At 30.6% G+C, this 26,226-nt stretch overlaps 1 protein-coding gene across 6 annotated transcripts in view; it reads right to left on the bottom strand.

Annotated features, from left to right (window-relative positions):
* LOC117179413 (venom dipeptidyl peptidase 4) overlaps window positions 1-26,226 on the bottom strand; it is a 794,327-nt gene that overhangs the window by 134,221 nt on the left and 633,880 nt on the right. For all 6 annotated transcript variants that reach the window (XM_033371173.1, XM_033371175.1, XM_033371177.1 and 3 more), the window contains exons 6-7: window positions 23,042-23,094; window positions 7,549-7,751 (exon numbers count right to left, since the gene is read on the bottom strand). In XM_033371173.1, the coding sequence (XP_033227064.1) occupies window positions 7,549-7,751; window positions 23,042-23,094 (256 nt within the window). The remainder of the gene's footprint in view (window positions 1-7,548; window positions 7,752-23,041; window positions 23,095-26,226) is intronic.

Here is a 26,226-nt window from a genome sequence, read left to right as displayed (position 1 = left end):
TGAGATGGAATATGATAGAAAATTTAAGAAATTTAAATTAGACCAAAATCCAAATTAAAGATCCCATTTAACGTCTAATAATCAAATTGATGCAAAATCCTGTTCAACGAATAAACAAAAACCAAAAATCCTATTGTAATTTGAAAAAAAAAAAACAAAAAACAAATAGAATTTTCGGATTTTATTTCTTTTATTTTGTTTTGCCTTTTTATTTTCGGTTTGTCGACGATACCTTAGTATGTGTTCCTCTAGAAAAGTTACAGATCGTCACTAATACTTTTTACAGTTTCCATCCAAACCTTCAATTTACTCATGAAATAGAACAGGATTATAAAATCAGTTTTTTGGACATAGAAGTAATTAAGGCTTGGGATAGTAATATTATTACCAATTGGTACATATAAAGTACATATTCAGGTATATATAATTAGTTTTTGATTATTTGTATATTATTATACAAATATTTATGTCTTTATTTAGGTTTGATAAATATTTTTAATTAAATTTATTACGTAGTTAGTCTAACAATATAATTTAAAATTTAATAGCTCATTAATAAAAATTATATATATAATATTATATGATACTGCATCATATTTTCAAATATTTCCTTTAAATTATTCGTATCATATTATTTTATAATGTATAAGATTGTATAATGCGATTGCATATTTTATCATATTGCATGATATTTGTATGAAATTTTATTATACTGTGCGATACACGGTGATATTGTATGGCACCTGCCATATAACATTGTTTGATATTATATTATACACGTTATGCCCCGCTTGCCAAGCGTGCAGTCAGTTCCCACATACGAGGGTCATTCAACAAGTACTTAGCCTTACCGCCCGATGGCGCTGATGTTACAAAAGAGTTTCACCATCGTGCAGCACATTCTTTTAGTAGCCTACTCTCAAAGTTTCAGTCAATTCCCTCCATTAGTTTCGTTTTGATAGCCTTTGGAAGCGAGCGTGTCGGTCAGTTTTACAAAAATGGAAAAAGAGCAATATCGTTCGGTGATTCGATTCTTGTTTTTGGAAGGGAAAACGCGCAGCGAAATCAAAGATCGCTTGGATACTGTGTACGGTGACTCTTCTCGTTCGATTGCGACCGTCAAGAATTGGTTCAACGAGTTTGTTCGTGGCCGCACATCGGTTTTTGATGAGCCCATGCCCAGGTGCTCTTTTTCCATTTTTGTAAAACTGACCGACACGCTCGCTTCCAAAGGCTATCAAAACGAAACTAATGGAGGGAATCGACTGAAACTTTGACAGTAGGCTACTAAAAGAATGTGCTGCACTATGGTAAAACTCTTTCGTAATAGCAGGTCCATCGGGCGGTGAGGCTAAGTACTTGTTGAATGACCCTCGTACGTGCGGTTGTACGTTTTTTTCACAACGACAATTCATTAAAGATCTAAAAGAAGTATCACTTAAAAATATATTCAAGTTGGAATTGTATGAAAATCCCGCCTACACGGAGAAAAATGGATAGTTAGCCTGAAAATTTAGAGTGTCAGACTGACTATACATTTGAGTTTTGACTATGGGACAGCCCCCTAGATAGTTGGGAGTACCATCCGTGGAGCGTCAAAATTTGATGGTCTGGTTCACTGTCCAAGAATGTCAAGTTTACGATTCTTTTGTGTCAAAATTTAAAGGCTAGGTTCCCTACCTCAGAGTGTAAAGTTTACGATCCCGGGAGTGTGTACTCGATTATCTTAAAGTATCAACTTGAGAATCCAAGAATATTCACGTAGAGTATAGAAAATGATTAAATCTATTATGTTCATTTAATCAAAATGATTATCTCTGTTAGTCAAAACAACTATCGCTGATAATTAAACTATTATTTTTTATAGTTGAACCCACTATCTCGGGAATTAAAATTTTTTTTTAATTATTAAAAAAAAGCTAAAAAATTAATTTCGCCACATAGAGGAAACATAATCTGATGTGGGTATATTTCCAATTACATGCATGCTTGTTATTAAAACCCCATGCTATTTTTTCAATAAAACGGAATATGTAACTGGAAATACCGACATTACGTGATGTTTTCGGTACGTGACCAAATTAATTAGGTTTTTAAAAATATGTAAAATATTAATCAATGGATTAAATAAGTTAACTAAAATTTTTTAATAAAAATATGTATGTTTTATTTTTATACATAACTAATATCAAAAATTTACCCAATATATATTTTGAAAGTTACACAAAATTAAACGAAACGACAAAAATTTCGTACATTTAAGTTAAACAAAAATATTTTATATGTATTTCATTTATTCTTGCGCTCATACAGTTGCAAAACAGTGAATATTATGTATTAGCAAATAGAAATTTTATTAACAATAAAATTAAATCATTCCTACGAAATAACAAAATTTTTACAAAATCATTTATTTTTATTTTTCAAGCACTTATACAAAAAAAAACATAAAATGAAAATGGATTTCGGGTAAAACTTAAACATTTTTATTGGAATAATTTTGAAAGATGTATACAATCACAGATCGAATTAGGTGCTTTCGAGCGTCGTGGTCCAAACTCTCTCCCGACTTCAGAGCGAGTATGCCGTCAAGGTTGGTCAAAAGATATGCTTTCAGACCCTGCAAATAATATTTTATATTGAAAATTATTGGCATCCACTTTCCAGTAACAGAGACAAATTTTCCAAAAAATATTTGAACATTTAACTGAACAGTCTTATTTTAAACACAAAAAGACGAATTTTTCCGAGAATAGTTGAACTTGTAGCCAAAATGTTACTTGTCAACAAAGAAGGATACATTTTCAAACAATAAATATGATTTTTTTTTACCGTGAAAGGTAAATTTAAAAAAAAGAGCAACGTTTTTAAGCTGAAAAATCGAGTGTTTTGGAAAACAGTAGACGTTCTAATCGGAAAAACCGAATTTTTAACAAGAATGTTAAATTCCCAACCAAAAAGTTGAACTTTCAACAAACAAAAATAATTATATACAAAAATACGACTTTTTCACAAATTATTTAAATTTTCTATCACAAAATTAAACGTACGCCTAAAAAGTTGAATTTTCTACAAACAAGAACTTTCTGCCCAAAAAGACGAATTTTCAACAAAATATATGAATTTTTTACTAAATAGTTAAATTTTAAACTTGTACAATATACAGGATGAAGTTTCAAACAAAAATAGAATAGTTATATTTTCAGATAAAAACTCGGATTAAGAAAACTTTGAACGAAATTTTTTTTTAATTTGTTAAATTTAAAAAAATTTATTTTTGATCAAGAAGATTAATTTTTTATCAAAAAGACAAATTTCCAACTATTTTAATGAACAGAATGAAATTTTTATAAAGTACTGGATACATTTTTGAGATAAAAAAATCATTTTTAATTTACATAAATTAATTTTCTACAAAGTTAATAAAATAAAAAATTGAATTTTAAACAAGAAGACTAATGTTCTACTAAAACAGACTTATTTTGAACAAAGTACATGAATTTTCTAAAAAGATATTAAATTTTAAAGCCAAAAAGATGAATTATCTACAAGAAAGTTGGATTTCGAAGCCAAAAATATGATTTTTTTAACAGTAAAGTTGAATGTTCAACAAAATTGATAATTATTTAGGCCAAAAAGATGAATATTCTATGCAACAGTAGAATTTGTACCATTAAAGTAAATTTAAAATAAAAAAATTGAATTTCCAACAAAGCATTTAACCATTGTCATTTGAACCAAAGAATTGCATTTTCAACAAAGAACTATACATTTTTAGCCAAGAGATTAAGTTTCTACCAGAAAGATTAATTTTATTTAAAAATACATCAATGTTTAACAAAATACGTGAATGTCTAAACAAGAAGTTGAACTTTCAACTTAAAAATATAAATTTTTAATCAAAAAGTAGAACAGTTTAATGGCTAGTTTAAAACATTTATTTTCAGTGAAAGAGATGAACATTTCAGTAAAAAAATGAATTTTTATTAAAGAAGTTGTAGCCTTTTCCATACCCCCCCCCCCCCCCCCCCCCCCCCCCCCCCCCCCCCCCCACCACACCATTGATAACGTAGTTTATACAAAGGTTTCAATGCATAAATCTTACCATGCATACATTGCATAAATATAAAATATTTAATTGAAAAGATTTTTCCTTTGTCGGTCTTTTGAATTATCTGTTAAAAATGCTCGATTATCTGTTAGCTGCATTGGCGACTTTTCATGAGCTCTAAGTTATTATGTCCTGGCCATATCCTGCAAATGAAAGTTAAAGGATAATGAATCATAGTATAAATTAATTTATTTTTCAAATAATTCTAAGCGATTAATAAAATAATCACAGTAATACAACTTAAAAAATTGTATTATTCTAACGCTAATCTCGAAAACTCTTGGACTCGAGATGACTTCTACATTAGGTAAAATAAATACTTACCATTTCCAATCACAGAGAATCACGGGAAATCACAGAAAATCACAGATATAATTTCGAGAATCTCACACGCTCCGCAAAATCCAAACCTACAGTATGGATAAACGAAATAACCGCTTTAGGCGTGTGAGTTATGCCGTTGTGAAGTTTGCACATTATTCGACCATGTCAGTACCGAAATGAGTATTTTTGATAGTGAATTTGGCTGAACTCGAATGATACTAGTAACCACAAACAAAATATTTAACTTGACCATCCCTGAGTTTCGATTCGATGATCTTTGGTCATAAGTTTGGCTCCCTCGGATGGTCAAAAAAAGTGAAAACAGGGTATTTAACTTGATTACACTCCGCAGATTGTTAAATTGAACATGAAACGGGTATCTTTTTGACTTTGGGGAAAAAAATATGGATTGTACATGATACTTTCTGGAAGGTCAAACTGACCATTTAGATTTTGACACTCAAAGTTTGAGTGTCTGGTTTTGTCCGCGTAAATAAATAGTTTTATTCCGTAACGAAAATGGGTGAGTTAGCGACTGTCAGTAGTTTCTTAACAAAAAAAATGTTAAAAAATTTTCTTAAGAGACATCACTCGATCGTGTTATTGTATATTTGGTAATAATATTATGAGTTTTTGTTATTCGCCAACTATTTTCGGTATTAATGAAAAAAAACAATGTTTAGATTTAAAAACCATTTAAAAATTTTAAATAACTTTAGGTTATGTTGGCGTGTTGTTACTGAAATTGGTATTTCAAAACAAAAATAATAAGGTTTAAGGCCAATCATTTTAGCTTAAATAACTAATGTAATTTATTGATATGAACAATTCCGGATTGAGTTGTTGTTTTTTGTCAAATAATGAAAATTTTATTCGAAAATCATGTGATATCGAAAAGTATCATAAACTTTGAACATTAGGTATCGTTGTTTTCCTAAATCGGAAATTGGTATTTCAAAAAAAAATCATTATAATTTATAGAAGATTCAGAATCTTTTACAAACTTTTGATTATGTTATTGCTTTTCGTAGGAAATTTATATTTTAAAGTTAAAAACTGATATTTCAAATTTCACAGAAGATTTACAACTTTTCCGGAAATATTGATATTAATTTCAAAGAAGACTTAACATTTGAAAAATTTATTTTGTTATATCATGTTAGTATTTTTTTTAAATTTATATTTTCTAGTTTAGAAAATCATAAGATTTTTCAGATTACCATTCATCTTGAGATTATCATTCAGTTATCAAATTTACCATTTTTTATCATTTTTGGTCCTGTTACCGTTTTTCATTGGGGTTTCCTCAAAGAAAATATTATTCTGAATTTTATTTTCTATTATTTGAGATATTGCATCTTATGTAATACAATAATTTTTGAGTGATACTAATTTACTCTTTTAATTTGAAACTTGTGTGCGATAAAAAAGGATTGATGTGTTTGTTTTCTAGTAAGTAACGAAGGGAAGAGAACAAAGTCGAGAGATTTTAGGTCAAATGTGCCAGGTCAGCGGTCTGAGTTGAAATAACAAAGGTCAGAGACCTGGGTTCAAAGGGTAGAGGTGAAAGATTAAAATACAAAGTTTAGAACACATGTCAAAGATCAGCGGAAAAATCAAAGAGTTCGAAGGTCAGGTTTTGAAATGAGAGATGAGAGGACATTTCGCAGGTCACGTCAAACGTCAAATTTTAGGGGTAAAAGGTAATAGAATGTCAAAGGTAATAGAATGTCAAAGGTGAAAGGTCTGTGTCTAAAACTTAATTAAATTTAACAAGAAGTTTAAAGATTACTATTACTGTATTCTATATGTATTTAATCTCCGCTTAATGAAAAGAAAAGCATTTTCTTTGTGAGGAATGTAAAGGTCATTGTGCCTCGATGTTTTGTAAATCAGACGAGCCTTTTCAATTCTAAGAGTCGCTTTTCATCGGAGTTTTACTGGTAGGATTAAATATTATAGATTCATGAAATGATATTACTTGACCTCTGCAACCTCAGAAACTAGAAGAAAATGCCTTACACGAGTGCGTTACTATGCATGAGCTCACTTGTATCGTTCTCTGCTGAGCGGCCCAAGCACCTAACCTCGGGAAGGCAAAATTTCCATTGCGAATAGTAAATTAACGCGGGTCAGCTGTGCGGAATAAAAATTTACAGCGTATAGATCCCGACGTCCTGAAATTAATACGTGACCTCCATTCCAATCGTTCGGTCTCTATTGGTCCCCCGCGATACAGAGTGGCCGCGCAATTCATAACCGCGAAACATCTGCGCTCGAGGGACCTCAATTGCAAAAGCTCCTTTAACCTCCATTGTTGTCTTTTAAAAAAGAAAGAAGTAGAAAAGATAAAAAAATCAACTCACTGATACTCAAGCAAATAAAAGGAAATACATGTGCATTTTTGCGAAAGTACGCGCTCGATATTTTACCGATATTAACACGAAATTGTCGTTGCCTGGCCCTATTCAGAACATACAGTGCGAAAATTTATAACTCGAACATGTCATAGATATTTATATCAAAAATGAAGGAGAAATGATCCTATGTGGAAGTAATTAGAGGAATTAAACAAATTTGAGGTTTTCCGCTTATGAAATCATGAGATTAAAATAGTCTATTTGCACGGTAGTCACGAAAAAATCTCGATAAAATTAAAAGACGAGAAGTTCTTGCTAAAAAATGTGTGTAAAATATCGAATTCAATCAAAAAAATATCGCTACTTATCGACTTTCAAGACAAAATTTGTTTGTATGTTCTGAGCGGAATACCTTTGGAGTAATTTTTGAATGTAATGAGTTGTGAAATTTATTTCAGAAATATTTAGCTGTACAATAAAATACAATTAAAATACTCAAAACGTATGTATGTATTCTGGAGCAAATATCTCCAATTTTAGTTTTAGCCGTGGATACTTTTGGCCTTATTATTCTTTTTGAATTTCAAAATAGATATTTTAAATTAAAAATGTTTAAAACCATATCTTGAAGAACAACTTCTACAATCATACCTTTTATCAAATTTTAATTAAAGGTTTAGAAATATTCAAATATGGCAAATGTTTCCTTATTCTTAAATTTAAAAAGTTAGATTTGAAAGATGGAAAACTCACCTTCGTAAACCCAGTCAGGTACTCCATTGTAGACACTAGCAAATACTCCAGACGTTGTGACTTGATAATCTTCCTCATCCTCAACTTTTGGTCGATAGAAAATATTGTTTTGATAAACGTAGACCAAAGAATTTCCTTTGGGGCCCCAAGTAACTAGTTGCAAAGGCACCGACGCATTATGACTAGGAAAGTCAAACTCTTTTCTGGAATTGTAAGATTACTTTGGTAATTATTCGTATTAATAATAACAGAGGCACACCAAAAAATAAAAGTGGTATGGTCACTGAACAAAAAAAAGCGAAAGTACGAAGTTCAAGTTCAAGAAACTTCTAGTGCAAATCAAATTATGAAAAATTGAGCTTGCATTTTACAGCGATTATATTGAAAAAAGTTATTTCCGTCGTCTATTTTGCACGGTAACAGGTTTTTGCTGTGAGCTCACTCGCTCACCAATATTTGTCACCCGTGAGCTTTAAAGTTTCATATTGTCTTATTAAAATGTTGTATAAATTATTAAGTCCCACATGATCTTTTAAAAGCTGGCATATTAAATTTTGAAACGCAAATGTATGCTAATTTGTACAGCCTCATAAAGTATTAAAAAAATATTTTGCAATCATTTGAAAAATTTAAACATTAGGATAATGTGTAGCACGGCTATTAAATATTTGCCTTGAATTAATTGATAAAAATTATATTTTAAAGCCTGTAGTATTCCATGATCTCCTACGTTCGTTTAATTAAATTTTTGAAGCCTCTTTAGAATATTTTAAAACTTATTTAAATAGTTTTAGGCTCTTGCTTTCATGACATTTTAATGATTATAGATCAATTATGAAAATTTGCTGAAAGCTGAATAGAATAATTTTAAATTTATAAATGGCATTTATTTAAAAGTTTTATTGGTACTATACTGTAATTTACTTAATAGACTTTTTTAAGATCAAAGCTAAAATTATGAATTTTAAAATAAGAAAATCCACTAAACTCAAATATATAACAGTAAGGCTCGTCTAGAACTTACAAAAATGTTGCTCTGTGTATCAGTGCCAACACACCATGAAAGCGAGATTTTCGAAAATATATTTGTAAATTAGGGTGTATTGAAAAAAAAGTTTTTTGCGCAAGTTCTAATAGAAATGAAAACTTTCTTTTGAGAGTCAAAAACCCTTCCCTACAGTTTTATAAAAAAAAATCCTTCTGTTTTTGCATCGCTCTGCTCTGGCCAATCACAGGCATCGTAAAGAGTATACATAAGAACAACATAACCTGATACCTCGGTTTCAGGTCAGCCCTGAAGAAGTGAACTGCAATGTTCACGAAACATCGGCGAAATTCGTGAATCGTGAACGCAGAGATAAATTGTCAAAAAAGAGTTGAGTTTTCAAGAATATGCAATCAAATCGTTGAACTTTTAAACAAAATGAGACGAAAAAATTTAATCTGAAAAAGATGAATTTTTAATCCAAAACGTTGAATTTGCAACAATATAGTTTAATTTTTTCCGTCCAATTTCCAACCTACAAAGTTGGATCTCGACCAAATGGCCGAACTTTTAAATGAAAAAGATTAAAATCTATAAAAAAACAGTTCTATTTTCAGACGAATTCTTCAAATTTCAAGACAAAAAGACGAGCATTCAACAAAAAATTATATAATGATTCTCCAAAAAATATATAAAATTTAGAGAAAAAAATGAATTCGCAATAAATAATAAAATAGCTGATAGTTAAAGCGAAAAATATTTTTATTTTAAATCAACCACAGTTACATTAAATCAAAAAAGGCGAATGTTTAACAAAATATTTGAATTGCCCAACAAAACATATTAATTTTTAACTAAAAAGTGACATTTTTCACCAGACAATATCAATTTTCTACCAACAAGAGAGGAATTTTCAAATCAAGAAAGATAAATTTTCAACTAGAAACAATTTTTCAGCGAAGAGAAAAAATTTTAAACTAAATTCTTGAACTTTTAAACAAAGAAAAAAACTTACTACAAAAGTATAAGGTCAATTTTGTATAAAATGATAGAATGTTCAACTCAAAAACACGAATTTTCTACAAAGCAGTTAAGTTTTCATGCGAAATAGTTAAATTTTAAACTAACAGCGATGCGTTTTCAACCAAACAGTTTAATCTATAGTCAATAAAATAAATGTTTTACAAATCCAATTTTTAACTAAAAACAATCAGTTTTCAATGAAAAATAAAATATTTCAGCTGAACAAATTCATTTTCGACCAGGACAAACCCAATCCTTAACTATACTGTTGTTCAGTCTTCAATCATTAAAATTCATTTTTGACTAAGTAGCTTAACTTTCAACAACGCCGTTGAATTTTCAACCAAAAGAAATTAGTTTCGAATGACAAATTTAATATTACAATTTTAAATTATTTCCATAGTTATTATTATTTTATTTTCATTCATTTGAATTTAATGGTTAAATTTTTAAATACACAAGATTGATTACAACCAAATTGGACTACTCAACTTTTTAGTTAAGAAAATTAATTTCGAACAAAAACAAAACGATTTTTCAATAAAATAGTTAAATGCTCAACGAATTAGTAGAACTTTTAACCAAAAGAGATGAATTTTGAAGCAAAAATCTAATAGAAGACTTTTCAATTAAAAAGATGTAACTTTCAATGAAAAATAGATGGATTTTCTTATTTGTTGCTATTAATTCAGTTCACATTTAAGTGAAAAAGGGGAAGTTTCTTCCAAACTGGAAAATAAACAAGAATTCTTTAAGAAAGGTGAAAAGAGGTGAATAGGAGAAAAATTGAGAAGTCTGAATTTAAATGCTTTACCTGTAAATAAAATGATTAATTTTCCTTTTTGCAAGCAATTCAAAAAATTTCTATTCACATTTATATTTAACAGATGTGATGTCACATTTTGCGTTAATCCCTCCTTCGCTACATCGCAAATCGTCAGAAAATTAGCCCCTTCTCCCCTCCACTTACTGTTAGTGTTACGTAGGTTTTAAGCCACTCCTTTTTGACAAGAAATCGGGTCTTTTGGCCCACTCCCGTGCAAAAATTCCAATTTGGATCTGATCGGGGCCAGATCGGGCAGAATTTAGCCCAAATCAGGCTATCTACATGGTGCCAGACTCGAAATGAAACGCGATGCCCGATCGGGGCATCGCCCCGATCTTATTCCTAATTAAAAGGGATACTTAAATAAAATAATATTAAAATCGAATATAGCACCTCCTTAAGTGAAATTTAACAGCCAGCATTTGTGTACGATAAACCATTTAAGTATTTTGCAATATATTTTTGGTTTTAATTTCTAAATTGAAGTTGCTTTCAATTTCTATGTTGAACCCAATTGTGGAAAGTATCAAATCACCTAAAAATTTGTGAAAATAAATATGTTTATGATGTCATTGTTGATCTAATTCGTTTTCACATTCAACAAATGAAATATCACTTTTGCTACTTTTCTTATAAATAAATAACCTCATTTCGAGGTTAGGTTTCATCTTAAGATTCCTAATAAATTTACTTATCATAGTCTTCAACACGTAATTCAGGAATATTTTGAAGTATACTATACCTACGCATTCGTCTTATGCTCACTTTTGGCATTTTTTCCCACTTATTTTGTCACTTTTCCAAATAATAATGGAAATATTTTTGACGCTTGACACTTTACGTTGAAACTTGGGCGATTTGGAGTCAACCCACTTTATTCCCCGAAATTAATGGAGCGCCATCTACGGGCAAGCTTGGCTGTTAAGTCGGAGTCCAGACGGGGCCAAATTTAACAACCACAAAATTGTGTGCCCGATCTGGCCCAAATCGGAAATAAGGCAATCATTTGGCAATTTCTGCACGGGCTGTGCTGCGTTAGGATGGGTTGGGATTGTTGCGAAGGTATAAAATAATTTTCTCTCTTTAAAAAGAAAAATATCACGTCATAAAAATATAAAAACTTCAAACGATGATTACGAGACTGCTAAAATTCTCAATCTTATCATTTTCACATCAGAATATTTCACCACAAGAAATTTGAAATTCTCAATCACTTGCGACGTACATTTCATTCCTTTCTCGCTTATCTGAGGCATGTCGTTGAGGTGACAGTGCTATTATTGTCGTGAAAGAAATCTAATTTAACCTGCTCTGGCATATATAATAAAGCTTCAAAAGCAATGCTTATCGAGGACCATGCAAGATGAATGCGTACACTGGGTAAAGTGAGAATTCACAATAACCACTGTGGTCATGGCAAGAGGCACAAAAGGCGGAAGAAAGCGACAAAAGCTGCGACATAGAGAAGTGGACAATTTTGTTATGGAATTTTGGAAAATCGATGTTGCGTTTCATATCCACCACGTTTATGTTGCTACTTCGTCTCAAAGGGAACTTTAACCCCGAATAAGCCATAAATAAAGCAGCAGGTACCGACTAGATCTCGCTTTATGGTGGGACATACTAGCTTCAGAAAACATATGAGGATTACGTACTATTCCATTCTCTTCGTGTGTGTATTTCAGTGGCGAAATAAACTAAACTGTAGGAAGGTTTTAATTGTTTTCAAAGGGATAGGCATGCAAATAGTTTCATAGGCTCATAAACCCTCAAATTTATACATTATTCAACCCTAAAAAAGAAAGGAGGGTTAAAACCCAAACCAATTCGTCTATTCCGACAATATGCGTGAATATAAATTTTTTCAGGGGTTCTTGTTAACTTTCACTCGGAATTGGGAAAAATGATTTACATATGCAAGCAGTCATGCGTGAATATGAAGAAGCTCAAGTATAAAGAAAGCAAAAAAGGGGGTGAAACAAAAGCCCTCGTAAGGAGAGTTACAATGTTCAAAAAACCCCCTTGGGACACATTGCTCTTCTATCAGATTCTTAAAAGGAACACATTATGCTACTTCAAGGGCACCCATATTTGAATTTCGGTAGTAGTCGAAGTTTTACGACACTGCTTGTGCATACAATGAAAACCAAGAAAAAATAAAGGGTCCATGGGTGGAGGGGGAGAGCATGTGAAAATTGTCCCCGAACTTATTAAGCATATATTGGCACCATAATTGGAATCTATGTGAATCAAATATTCTGCAAATGTCAACCATAAAATTTCATTTATGTTCAAGAGGACAACAATTAGAAATGGCATTTTTATCATAAACAAATGAACCGATTTTAATGAAAAGGTATATACTATAAATGTCAATCATTTTTAATATTACAAATATTAAGGGAATTAAGGATTAACTTGAGAATCTCCATCGACTAAGCCGACACGACATTTTAGAGTATCGTAATCGCCAAACCGACCTTAAGCTCATTATCAATCAATTCTCGTATCATCTCGCTTTTTTCAGTAACACCTTAAAAAAGGCATGTATATAATTTCGAAGGATAGTGTATACTGTTTTATTGGGTCACTTGTTTGATCAAATGTTTCAGTCCCTATAATTTAATTAATTTTTTAGGGATCTCTTGAATTTTTTTATATTATAGAAAGGTTTTCATAGGCTACGAAAGTTGAGGGCTAAAGAAAAAAAATTAAAGTTAAAATTTCATTGGCTAGTAGCTAGCGGTGAATGGTCAAACATGTAAGACCAGAGGCCAAAGATCAGATGTCAAGGGGTCATAGAAGAGATTTTAGAAGTTAAGTGTGAGGGATCATACGGCAGGGGTCAAGGGTTACAGTGAAGGGTTACAAATTAAGATGCATATGTCAGGTGTTACAAGTTAAACGTGTGAATTCTAAGACCGAAGGTCAAATGTGAGGAGTTATATTCAAGAGGTCAAGGCTCATAATGTTAAAATTAAGAGGTATTAAGTGAACAATCAATGGTCGAAGGTCACGTAAACATTTCTGGGGAAGGGACTTTCTCCATTCCAATTAAGTGATCGGATCCTTTAATTCTCCAAAACCTCCTCACTAATTTTTAGCAACTATTCATCAACATATAAGTGCCCCGTAGAAAATAAATTCTTTCTAAAGAAGAAAAAATAATTCAATTGTAAGAAAAGTCTTAATTGTTTAGTTTCAGAAGACTCTATTGACTTCAAATATACCTTAAATTATGGCCAGAGCATGACTTGGCGTAGCGATCAGCGATTGGCTTCATCTAATTAAAAAACGTCTTGTCTTGATGGTTTCCGTTACATTCATTAGTCACTAGAAGCAAACGGGCGAACAAAGTCTTCTGCTCTCGTTTGCTTGTAAATTATAAAAAAATTAGTGTGAATGGAAGACAGAATGTCACAACGAGGATTTCGTTTCTCCCTGTCACGCCCATTGCGGCTGCGACAGGAAGGAAGAAAAGGAAGTGGAAGTAGCAAAACGATTTCAAACCGAAATAATGTCTTGCACTGGCACAAGATAAATGGATTTCAGAAAGAGAACGAGGCTTCTTGTTAAGAGACAGGACACTACAGGACAGAGACACTGAACATGGAACCATATTGACCGAAGAAGAGAGAGAAAAATGAAATATTACCGGAACGTCTTGCAGACTTATTATTTGAGATGTATTTCCATCAACATAACCTCTAATTCCTACTGAGGGAATTCACTAATCATTAGAGTTCTCTAGAGTCACTAGAAAATTAATCAAACCCAATCATATTCAGAGAAAATTAAAAATATATAATAAACTTCATAATCTATTTGGACTCCTTATTACAAACTAAAAATTGTAACAGAACATTAAACTTGGAGTAAGTAAAGTAAATAACACTAGCATTGTTGATAAATTTATTAACTTTACTTTCAGCATTCAGTAAAGTTCTTTCTTCTTTGATTTTTGTAACATATAATCATTTTAAATTCTAGACAGAATCACCGATTCTCTCAGGCGTGATTTCTTATGTACACGACGAGATGTATATCTCTTAAATCTTCTCTAGTACATATGCACAAATAACAAGAGCAGAAAAAGAAACGAGCTGGAAGGCTCTCTTACCTAACGAAAAAGCCTCCCAATCTCCTAGGAATACGTTTATCCCAAGGTGGATTTTATAACAACTCGACCTGAATCAGTTTGATACACGAAACGAACTAAACATTTTGTGAGAAACCTGATTTTTCTGCTTTTTAAATCTTGAATTGATTTTTAAATAACATGTAATACGATTTAATTAAAATTGCATTCCCATTTTAAGTAACATAAGGTTGTTCCCCCTGATATGGAAATGCTTTATCGTTGGTTTGAAAGTTATTAACTTTTCACTTAAAAATGGTTAAGTTTTAAAATTATGATGCACATTATCATTTACAACCTTTTCAGAATATTTAGATTTGAAGCTTTCACACGGTTTAAAACTCGTCCACTTTTAATAAATATGAAAGTAAAAAATAAATTGTATTTTTTAAAATTAGGGATTCTTGCTTTATTGTACTTGTATTGAAAGAAAAGCTTAAAATTTTTGTATTCAAATACCTTAGGGTTAACAAATCAACATTTATTATTTATTCGTAAAATAAGCATTCAGTAGGTTTTGAGCAATATTGTACAATAATTTTTTAAGGATGGTCTTATTAATCAAATAAGTTTCAATTCAAATAATTCCAAATAAATAATAGTTTTAAATTCAGATATCAAAAATGTTAGGACAATTTCACAATTAAATCTTTCAAAATTATAAAATTTCATATTGAAAGCCTTGATAGTCAGTTTCATATTTAATGATTAAATTTTTCGGTTCAATTCTAGTAATTTTTTAATTTAATCATTTTTAATTAGAATAATCAAGCCTTAAAAATAATATTATTGTAAAACTAGACTTGCATTCTTTTCAGTATTTCAAAATAAGGAACATTTCAAATTCAACTAAAGAGAAAACAATCGCCAACTGAAAATTTTACCAATGTCCGAATATCAGTTAAAGATGAAAAAATTTAATCATTTAAAATTTAAAAATATTTAATATCAACAATTTTGTAAATTTTTAATTTTTGAATTATTCAAATTTTAAAATAACTGAAATTGAATCTCAAAATACTTGGTGACTAAAATGTTTTTCAGTTTTTAATTAACTAATTTTTTTATCTGAAAAAATAATTTCTAATTATTTTTATATGAAATTATAATTTGGTATGTAATAACGATTTAAAATGTAAGATTAGTCTTTTTAAATTAGTCTTTTAAAACGGTTTAAAAATTTACATTTAAAAATTTGTTTAATAGTGGTTTTTTAAATTGGTCATATTTTTAATGCTCGGGAATAAAAATCCAAAGAAGTGAACACGCTCTTTAATGTTTGTTTTACAAATTTAATATTGAATGTTAAATTGAGAAATATTACTTTTTCTGACAAATCCTTCTAAGAATGATATATTTGAGCTAATTTTACCAAATAATAAAGGGCAGCCTTAAAATATATTACGATTCTTCTAAAATAAATTTTATGAGTCGTTTCATATTCGTAACTTTGAGTGAGGTATAATAGCCCAGCTTTGGTCGATATATCATTACGGGTCACTGCTAAAGAAAATGAATATGTCTTTAAGGTCAGTATGGGGATTATTTCCTAGCTTAGAAGACCTTTTCCAGACCCTTCAAGTGAGGGTGCCATCAGGGAAGGCAGACAGTTTCTTTTTTCTCCCTTATCTTAATCCTTCAAACGGACCACATGAATTGAATCCTTGAATTCAACGTCCCTAGATTTCCTAGAACTTGACGTCCCACATCGCCTTTTATATCGTCTGATTCTATTATTACCTGTCTACGTTTCGTCGACATCTTATTCAATTTTCGATGGCTCAGTAAACGTTCTATTTGGAGAAGTTCCTTTAATATTACAGGATTGTAACAACACGAGTAAAGGAGTAAATGATTAAATAAAAATTGGGGAAAAGGGAACTTCGATCAAAACAGTATTGACTAAATTTCCTATCTCTTAAGTTGAATAAATTAAATAAAAAATAATTACGTGCTTCGAAAAATTCTTTGGAGGATAAAATACGATCTCTTAGGGTGGTCCAAAATTACACATGTAAGAATTTCACGTTGATTGATTCCCCCAATTTATTCTTTTTCCGCAATAACGAGAAACTGTTGTTAAATTTTTATAAATTGAAGTTCAATAATTTGTTAGCGAATATTCAAGGAATAATTTACATTCAATGACCTTGAATTTTCACCCCCCCCCCCACCCTACGATGGCCCTCTATGTTATTCCCGAAAAATGCCTAAAAACATGGAAAATATCACTTTTATGTAAAATTAGTGAGAAAACGGTATTTTTGAAACTTTTTCAACATGACTTATTTTTATTCGATAAGTGACAAGTTTCCAAGTAAATCGTGGAAAATTATTATTTTGTGGAACTAATTACACAATTAACGTAAGTTGAGCATACTATATTTTTTAATCATATTTGGCCAATATTTCGACAATTTTCATATGTTTAATCAACTTTCTATGCCTGAAAATCTTGAAAAGTTACTACTTCTGAAATTAATAACGCAATTTACGAATGCTACGATATTTTTGTATGCAAGGCAGTTTATAATTATTTAAGCCCCGAAGTGATTCGATACTAATAATATTATAATAATAAAACATTTTCCTCTGCTTAAATAATGTATTTCCCTAGAAAATCTTTAAATGTTTTTATTTTCTGGAATTAATTATGGAGCTAATGATTATTAAAAGTGACATTTATTGTAGAAGATAGTTTGAGATTTCTAGATAATTAATATTCATTCACTTGCTCCTTTTCATAGGAAAGTTATGATCAAATAATAAACAAACATCAAAGAGAATCATTTTATTAAACAATCTGTTTCTTCTGTGGATATTTTTTTCTGAAATAAAAACTAAAAAATCATTCATTTATCTCTTATTTTTTATTAGACTTTGTATCAATTAATGATTTGACTGAGACCTTTATAATTTACTAATATGTCCTAATTATTCAATTCTTTGTTTTTAACAATACTTTAAACGCAACATAGAGTCTTTGTATTAATTGAGTAATATAAATATTTTATGCATTAGAATCAATGTATATTACAAGAAACCCCAAAAAATTAATTATTGAGGGTCACCTAGATACACCTACTATTGACAATTCTAAAAAAAAACTTACAAAAACGTAATTTTGTCCTTATAGGAAATACGTTTTAAACTTCATACGACATTCATACGACATAATATTTCAAAAGAGGGAAGAGGATTTTTCAAAATATTACGATGTACAATCTTTTCTCAACTTTTCAATTTATTTTAATATTTTCTTGAACAATATTTATATTTTCCTATTATCACAAAGTAATGATAATCCGTACAGAAAAAAATATTACATGCACGAAACCAACACCATTGACCTAAATTAACAACGCATATGAGTAAAGTATAATATTTGTCAAATTTAAACAATCAATTGGGAAAAATTATTTAAATTCGTTGAGTTAGATGCTTTGGACGTCTGGATTAAGTGTGTCCCCATTGTAGCCGTAACAGGATTTAACAAAAAGGTCGATGTCAAATGTAATTTTTTCTATATATGGATTCTGTTTAGTTTCCTTTGTATTTTCTGATACGAATCGAACTCTTTTATCCAGCGTTTTTTTCGATCAAATCCAATTTTTAGGTTAAAGAATTAAACATTTTTTAAATTTAAAGTATGCATATTAACAAAAGAAAAACTATATAATGCGATATATTTGATACAAATAAAGTACTTTTCTTCTTATTAATTGAAAACTAACATTATAATTTCATTGAAATAGTTTATGAAACTACTTATCTATCTTTTATTCGATGAAAGCCGTAATATAAATTTATTTAGAGCAATGCATCTAGTAAAATATTTTGTATTATATTTTCAAGTTATATTTTCTTAACATTCATGGATGCGGTTAATTATTATTATTATTAATAATAATATTCAAAACAAATTATTCAAAATAAATTATTCAAAACAAATTTTGCGAGTAGTCTGTGCATACAATTGCTTGAGCATATAAAAAATATGTTATTTTGTAAATATGTAATAAAATGGACTCTTTATAGAACTTATACTTTTTATGTGAAGAATGGTTTAAAAATATTTTCTAAACTAGTTTAGTAATAAATTTTCCCTTTCCAACATTTAAAAAATACTTATACAATTATGTTGCAGTATGAATTGGCTAAATAAATCATTTGAATGAAATTCTATTATTACTTTAAAATTATTAAAGAAAAATGCACTTATTTTTCTTGAATAAATCTTACTATATCATTTTATTATGCTCATACGCATACTTTAAATAAAAAAGGCAGAATGTAAGCGTCCGTTAATAACACGACCACTTCTAAATGTACGGACTTGTCAAGTTAAAGGGGAGCTGGAAAAGGAACGGAGCCTTGGCTTGTGTCCGGATGTATGAACATTACAAATAAAAAAAATTTAATTATATAGCCTGAAAAGTCGATTTTATAAAAATCTACTAAATGAAAAATTTATTTATTTCTCTCGATGAACACTTGAATATTTAGGTTCATCAGTGAATTTTGTTTATAATTTTGTTCTGAATGTGTGGGATCCTGAGTAAAAAAATCATACTGGGTATGGGAATACTCAAATACCAACTTTCCACAAAAGATTTTAATAGCCCAAATAAGAAGAAAGTAAAAAAGGTTTATTTTGATTTTTTGAAGCTTTGCAAGTGCTGATAGGTTTTATGTTAAGAAAAAAAGTGTATGGAAAAGGAGGAGAGTCATGAGAAAAAACATTTTCATAGTTATAGACAAAAAAGCGTTCTTGATGAAAATTCGCATCGTTTCATGGCGCTTAATATGTTGATCCCACATTAAGTTACCACAATAGGGAAGCAACAACGACTTTAATATGCACTGGAGGACGAATAGCAGATCCGAACGGCTTCAACCAGTTACCACTTTTGCTTCGTAATAGGAACTGTTTTGGTAATCTGTTTGGAACGCACGGTTTTGTACCTCGGGGTAAGTGGTTATTAACCCATTCGCAGTTTAGCCGCTCCTCAGTCGTCTAGGTCTGAAATACACTTTCAGAATAGACCAGGTGAAGTTTAGGTGCTCGCAGGAATCCTAGTAATTACTGCATTAATCCTTCTTCCTACGACTACTGCATTCGTACGTGCTAACGAGACGAACTTCGGATGGATGTGTTTAAATTTATTCTCTCTATTCTTTTCTCTGGGTGAGGTTAAAACGAAATTGCCGGTTTTCGCTTTTATCGAATCTTGAGCGAGAGGGACATAGAAAAGTTTTTAAATCTAGTGACGCTCACAATTCTCCCCTGTGGTCTTAAAGGGATTTTAGTTTTTATGCGTGAATTCTGACTTGAAATGGCTCTGAAAGTTTCAGTTAGTATCAAATTTATCTTCTAAGTTTGAATAAAAGCAGTTTTAATTACAGGAAAAGATTTACTTTATTTTCGAGTTTCTCCTTTAGTATTTCCCTTTTTTCAGTTCACAAGAGAGGAGATTTATCTCCTTAACTTCAGAATAAAAATGTTCTAAAATTTTAATTTTTGTTTGTTAACGTTTTTATTATAAATTATATTAAATAATTTGAAAAATTATTTTCCTCACCTCTAATCTATCTTTCCATAAAAGGCTAATCAGAATTATAACCACAAACTTATCTCTTTCACCTTGAGGAACTTACAGCTATAGCTCAATTTTCTTCAGGAAAACAAGGCTTGAGGGTGGATGATGTGAAATATTGTTCCTATTCTTTTTTCGAGCAAAAAATCGACCGAGGAGCGTGTGATGGTTAACAATCGACGCAGCTGTTCTTCTACCTGGGTCAGGGCGTGAAATAATGAATGAATCGTTGATCGTTTACCAATTTCATAAATACAGTCACAGATTCTAACGAATCAGGGAATTTTCCTCTACGCCCACTATCCAAAAATAATTACGTAAATTAAAGTACAATTAAGGCAAGTTTAATCAAAGCTTTGGAAACTATTGGAAAACATATTACGTTCAATTTAATTGAAAAATATATATCATTTTTCGGAGGTATTAGTTACAGTTCATGTTCTTCTTTAAAGACCATGAAACGTGAGAAGCATAGAATATTTTTCTTAATACTGTATACTACACTAAGGATTAAAATACTATATTGCTTAAGTAATTCGAACTTCCACTTTTCTCTTTGATACTAAGTTCCTTAAGTATTCAATTATTCATTTGGTCTAGAATATTGAAAATAAGTTTTATCTCACAAAAAGCAAAAGCGGTAGGAAAAGAACCTGAGGGCCGTCCATATATTATGTACCTAACGCTTCTACTCTACCACGAAAAATAAAATATCGCGTTTAGTCACGCAAAGGGGGTTAAAGTTTTGGAATTTTGAAAAATTAAAAAAAATGATCATTTCGGATAGAGAAACGAGAGGAATTAAGAAGTTTTTAACTTTTTAAACTTCCTAAAAAGGTTTCTATTTCCGCAGCTTTAAAAACTTTTAACTCATCCGTGGTAAATAAGCGTGATCTCTATTTTTTTAAATTAGGGGTTATGCTTATAGGATACCACAACTTTCTCACATAAGCCGAAAAAGCAGATTAAACAAAAAATTTCACTTGGCCTTGTCCTCTTAAATTGTTTTGAAGAATTTTAAACTTTCGAAATTTTAAATTTCTGCGTTTTCAAGTTACAATTACAAAATTTTGAAGGTTAAAAAAGGATAAATAAACATTCTTGTACTTTGATGTTTTTAAAGATCAAAAGTCAAGTTTTTTATTTTAATTCTTTTAAGTTAAAAAAATTTCGAATGCAAATAATTGAAATTGCAGAGTTTATAATATTTGCGATTTTTTGAATAGACAGTTCAATTTATTAAGATTTACAACAATTATTGTGTCGATCAAACATATTAATATCTTGATATACCAATTCAAAGTAGAGAATTTCCATTTAATCGGAACAACTTCAAGTGAAATCAGAATTTTATAAGATATCAAACTGACGTATCGTACATCTAGTTGCATAAGGTCATAAAGCACGAAAATAAACATTTTCCACCAGTGGTTCTAATCTACTGGTTTTGAAAAAATACACATTTAAAATAAAAGTTTTCAAGGTAAAAATTGACATGAAAAAGGTTCATAGTTATTGTTCTTTTAATTTCTTAAAGCCAAAAAATTTTAAATATACCTGAAAAAGTAATTTAACCAAAGTAATTTCTATTAATGCACAGTTTTTATATTTAATGGATAGATTTTTTTCAAAGATGATTTCAATCTTTTTCAGGTGGCTTACGACTTTATGATTTTAATAGGAGTTTTATGTTAGCTTGGTGGGTCCGTGGACTGATCCTTCAAGTACATCAGACATTACTGAAGTAATGTGTCATTTGTGGTTCAAAATATTACCAATAATCGATGCGAAGCATTCATAAGTATGAAATGCGATAAAAAGTCATTTTTGAAAGTGGCGTGGCTTACGACCTTATGCACTTATGCAGCTAAGTTGGAAGGTGTACTGAAAAACTGTATGACTGGGTGCTAGAAAGAAATAAAGAAAATAACACGCGATAAGTGAGTGAAAACAAAGGAGCTCCTCTTGATTCCTCTTATCGTCATAAAAGCGTTGGGTATTATATAGATTACCCCACGTATAATTAATAACAAATTGAGTAAAGGAATAATAGAAAATGACTTATATTTCATCGTCTGACTCAAATGCCCCTTAACCACTTGAAGTAAAACACGTCAATACTATAGAGAACGAGAGAGGTCTCCTTTGCCTTGCTAAAAATTAATTCATTTACTTAATTCCAAGCATTTTGTTATCAGGCGTCCATTAATTGCGTAAGACATTTAGGTGGGGGGCAGCAAAATATTATGTCTATGTTAAAGTAACATATGTTAAACTTTCCATAAAAAAGCATTTCAAGAGCTTTTAAGTGCCTAAAGATTTGAAACTGACACTTCTCTCGTTACTGTCTCAGAAAAGTTGCGAGAAAATTAATTAAAACGTAAAGGAAGTGATTAAAGTTACGAATCTTCCTAGAAGCAATGCTCTTCTTACTAGCAAAACAATCAGAACTTTGTTTACTTTTTCTGTCTCTACTTCTTCCAGTTTTACGCGAACACGAGACACCAAGGCGAGGTAACGAAGCACAAATTATGCTTTCTGCCATCGTGCTTGCCTTTAATTTGCCTGAGGAAGGTAGAGGAATCAGGCGAAGAAAGAAGTACTGTAGCGGAGGTCGAAGGACAACCTCTCTAGCTGTACTCTAACCTCGAGTTAATGCAGAAACCCGCGACCGGCGGACCCTTTGGGGTCGCCACAGAAAAGGTGAAAAAACGTAAAAAAATGAGGAAAGTGAGAAGTAGGATTAAAATCGCGTGCAGTTTGTAATTTGGACGCGGGGTGTTAAGAGGGTTTGTGGACCAGAGAAAAGAGCCACAGCCACCAACTCGTGGCGCGAGATTAAAATGCAAATCTAAATTTTACTCCGAAATAAGTCTGAAATATGATTATCGTAAATGCGATAAGCGCACGGCTCGTTTACTTACAGAGTTTCCAGATTTACGATCTTGTAGTGGGCCAGGTACGTATGGCGATAGAGCTGAAACAGAAAAAATGCGACTCGTATGATTTTCTGCAAATTAAGATTAATTCCCATTTATATTAACACTGATCTCCGGGTTACGATACCGTTATATGTCATTCTAGTTGTCATTTTTAACTCAAAATGATAACTATTGCGGATCTAAAATTAATTTTCAAAAATCCTTAATTTCAGTGTAGAAGGAAAATTAAAATTTTCCTAAATTGTGCTATAAATAAATCTCTGTGGCTTTGAAAATTAGTATTTTTTCTTTCTAAAAGTTTTAAATTTACTTAGTTTCAACTTTCACTTTTGAATGATTTACATCTTCCAAGTTCCACAGAAAATGTCTTAGAAAACGTTGAATTTTCAACAAAATAGTTGAATTTATAAGAAAAAATAGTATAGTTAAATACTCAGTTAAAAAGATTAATTTTTAAGTTAAGAAAATAAGTTTCAACAAAATATTTAAATCTGCAACCAAAAAATGAATTGTCAACTAAAACGATAAACATCAACCAAAGAAAGAAGGCGACCTAACATGCGGTAGTTTCATTTTACAGGAGGAGCGATCAAAGAGGCGTTCGAACACAGGAACTCCATAAAAAGGCTTACATTTTCCGTTTAATAACAATTCGAGTTTTTTGGATATAGGAATAATATTTTTTATTATGAAAGTGAAAATAAAAAAACTATCAATTGGCGTAAACAAATATAAATTGATTTTTCGCATTAGTTCCCTTTCTTCGCGAACGGTATAGAGAAATTTTGTTCACAGCTACGAAGAAAAAGCATTTTGGTTTCAGACTAGTAGATCAAAAACCGCAATTCAATCGATATACAAAAACTATTTTTCAACAGAAACAGAAGATCAATTAAACCAAATATGATCAACTAAAAAGAAACTCAATTTTCAACTAAAATAGATTAATTTTACATCAAACAATTAAATTCAACTAAAAAATATGAACTTTTCAACCAAATATATCAATTTTTAGCCCAAACATATGAATTGTAAACTAAACAGCTATATTTTTAACCAAAAAAATATGAATTTAAAAATTTGAAAATAATTTTTAAATAAAAAGATGCATTTTTAGCGAAAAATGATGGATCTTCAACAGAAATCATTGAGTTTTCAGTTAAAGAAATTAATTTTTAACAAAGAAAAGTGCGGACTCGGATGTGCCATATAAGAATGAATACTGAAAAGTTGTTGCTTATAAAATTTCTTGACAGGTAATTGATATTGAGAATTGGATCATTCCAAATCGCAACTTCATGAAAAAATAAAAAATCCGAAATATGTGTTTTAACACCTTAGACAGAAAAATGTCATGCAGAATACGGTTTTGATTGCGGACAAGAAAATATGTTTAAAGAAGCAAAAAGCACATCTACAAGTGTTAAAAATAATAACTTCATTTCCTACAGTTTTATGAGGAAACTTTCTATCCGTATTACTTCTGCATGCTTCTGCGTGTGTATATTTTGAGTCTCGCGTAAAAAGTTCTCATTGTCCTCGTAAACTTTCTACATCCCATCTGCATCTTCCATTATTCCAGCCATTGCTTTACTTTTAGAGGTAGGCATTTCATTTCCACGTAATATGAAAATTTTAGACGTCTAGTTATGTGATTCATACATAATCGAGGCCATGAACAAGTCTTATCTAGCATTCGTTGTCTGCACGGTGAGAATAACTGCTCGTTTGTTAATTTTATCTAATACTTATTTAAAATTTTTTTCAAGCGGACAGAAAAATTTCATTTATTCAACAAGAATGTTTGGTTAACTGCAATCTTTTTATTGAATCCAAAAAGTTTTTTTATATTCATAACAACATTTTTCGTTGGTAAAATTTTATTCGATTTTAACAAAGTTTTGGTTGGATTAAACAAATATAAATAATTTGATGTGTTAGGTTAAGGGTGTTGATTAAATTCAACTTTGAATTATTTTTTTTATAGGTAGCGAGATCATCGGCTGAATAAAATGTTGAAAAATCAAAAAATTTGTTGAGGAAATGATTATTTTCCCGACAAATATGAATTTTGGGAAAGATAGAAACCAGCGAGTAGCAGGCGGCAGTATTTGAAAGATTAGAATCGTTTGCTGATTTATTTTTTTACTCACAATTCTGACATAATAGAAGAATTCTAAAGATTCACGGCTCTTCCAAAGAGCCAGATCTTGAAGATGGTGTCCACAAGTTTAGTGAAATACGTTGCGAAATGGAGCAAAAAGCAGAGACAACTGACATGCCCTGTCTCTGTTTTTGTAACTGTATTTGCGATCAACCACCAGACTAGCTGTTACCTTCACTCTGTACGCGGCGTGGAGTTGACAGCTAGCCTAGTGGCTGATTTCAAATACAGTTACAAGATACACACAGGGCATGTCAATTTTGTCTGACCTTTTCTCCATTTCGCAACGGATTTCGCAAAATTTAGGGTCACTATCATCATGGCGTGGCCTTTTGAAAACCTGGTATATTTCGAGCATTCTTCTATTATGTCGGAATTGTAAGTAAAAAATAAATTTATAAACGATTCTTACCGTTCAAATGCTGTAGTTTGCTACCCGCTAATTTTTATCTTTCGCAAAATTCATATTTGCCGTGAAAATAATCATTTCTTCAATAAATTTTCTGACTTTTCAACATTTTATGTGCCGTATATATATAAAAAAAATTCAAAGTTGGATTTAACCAACGGAAAATTGACCTTATACAATAATTTAGGGCTCATTTAGGGCTCTGGGAATATTATACTGAAAAATGAAAAAAAAATTGTTTCAAAAATTTTTGTCTAATCAATTCTAGTAAAAATGAAGTAAAAAGTTTTATTCTGTTGCCCTATGTTAAGGCTCACTTAGGGCTCCATAAATGTGATATTTGAATGGAACATAAAATTGTTTAAGCAATTATTGTTTAAGCAAAGGACCCCGCACTAAATGTGTGGAAAATGGCTTTCGGTGGATTTAGCTGAAACATTGTAATTTTTAAGGTTATAAGTGCCGGATGAAATATCCGTAAAAAAAATCCAAAAAAATTGACAGTTTGGGCGCTATTTGGCGCTAAGCGCTCACGATCAGTGAATAAAACGAATTACAACAGATTTTGTTACAAAAGCGATGTCAGCATAGAAA

This window comes from Belonocnema kinseyi, chromosome 9, assembly GCF_010883055.1.
Source record: "Belonocnema kinseyi isolate 2016_QV_RU_SX_M_011 chromosome 9, B_treatae_v1, whole genome shotgun sequence".
Lineage (NCBI taxonomy): Eukaryota > Metazoa > Arthropoda > Insecta > Hymenoptera > Cynipidae > Belonocnema > Belonocnema kinseyi.
Note: the sequence above shows the minus strand (reverse complement) of the source record. Positions and strands in the feature narration are given on the sequence as shown.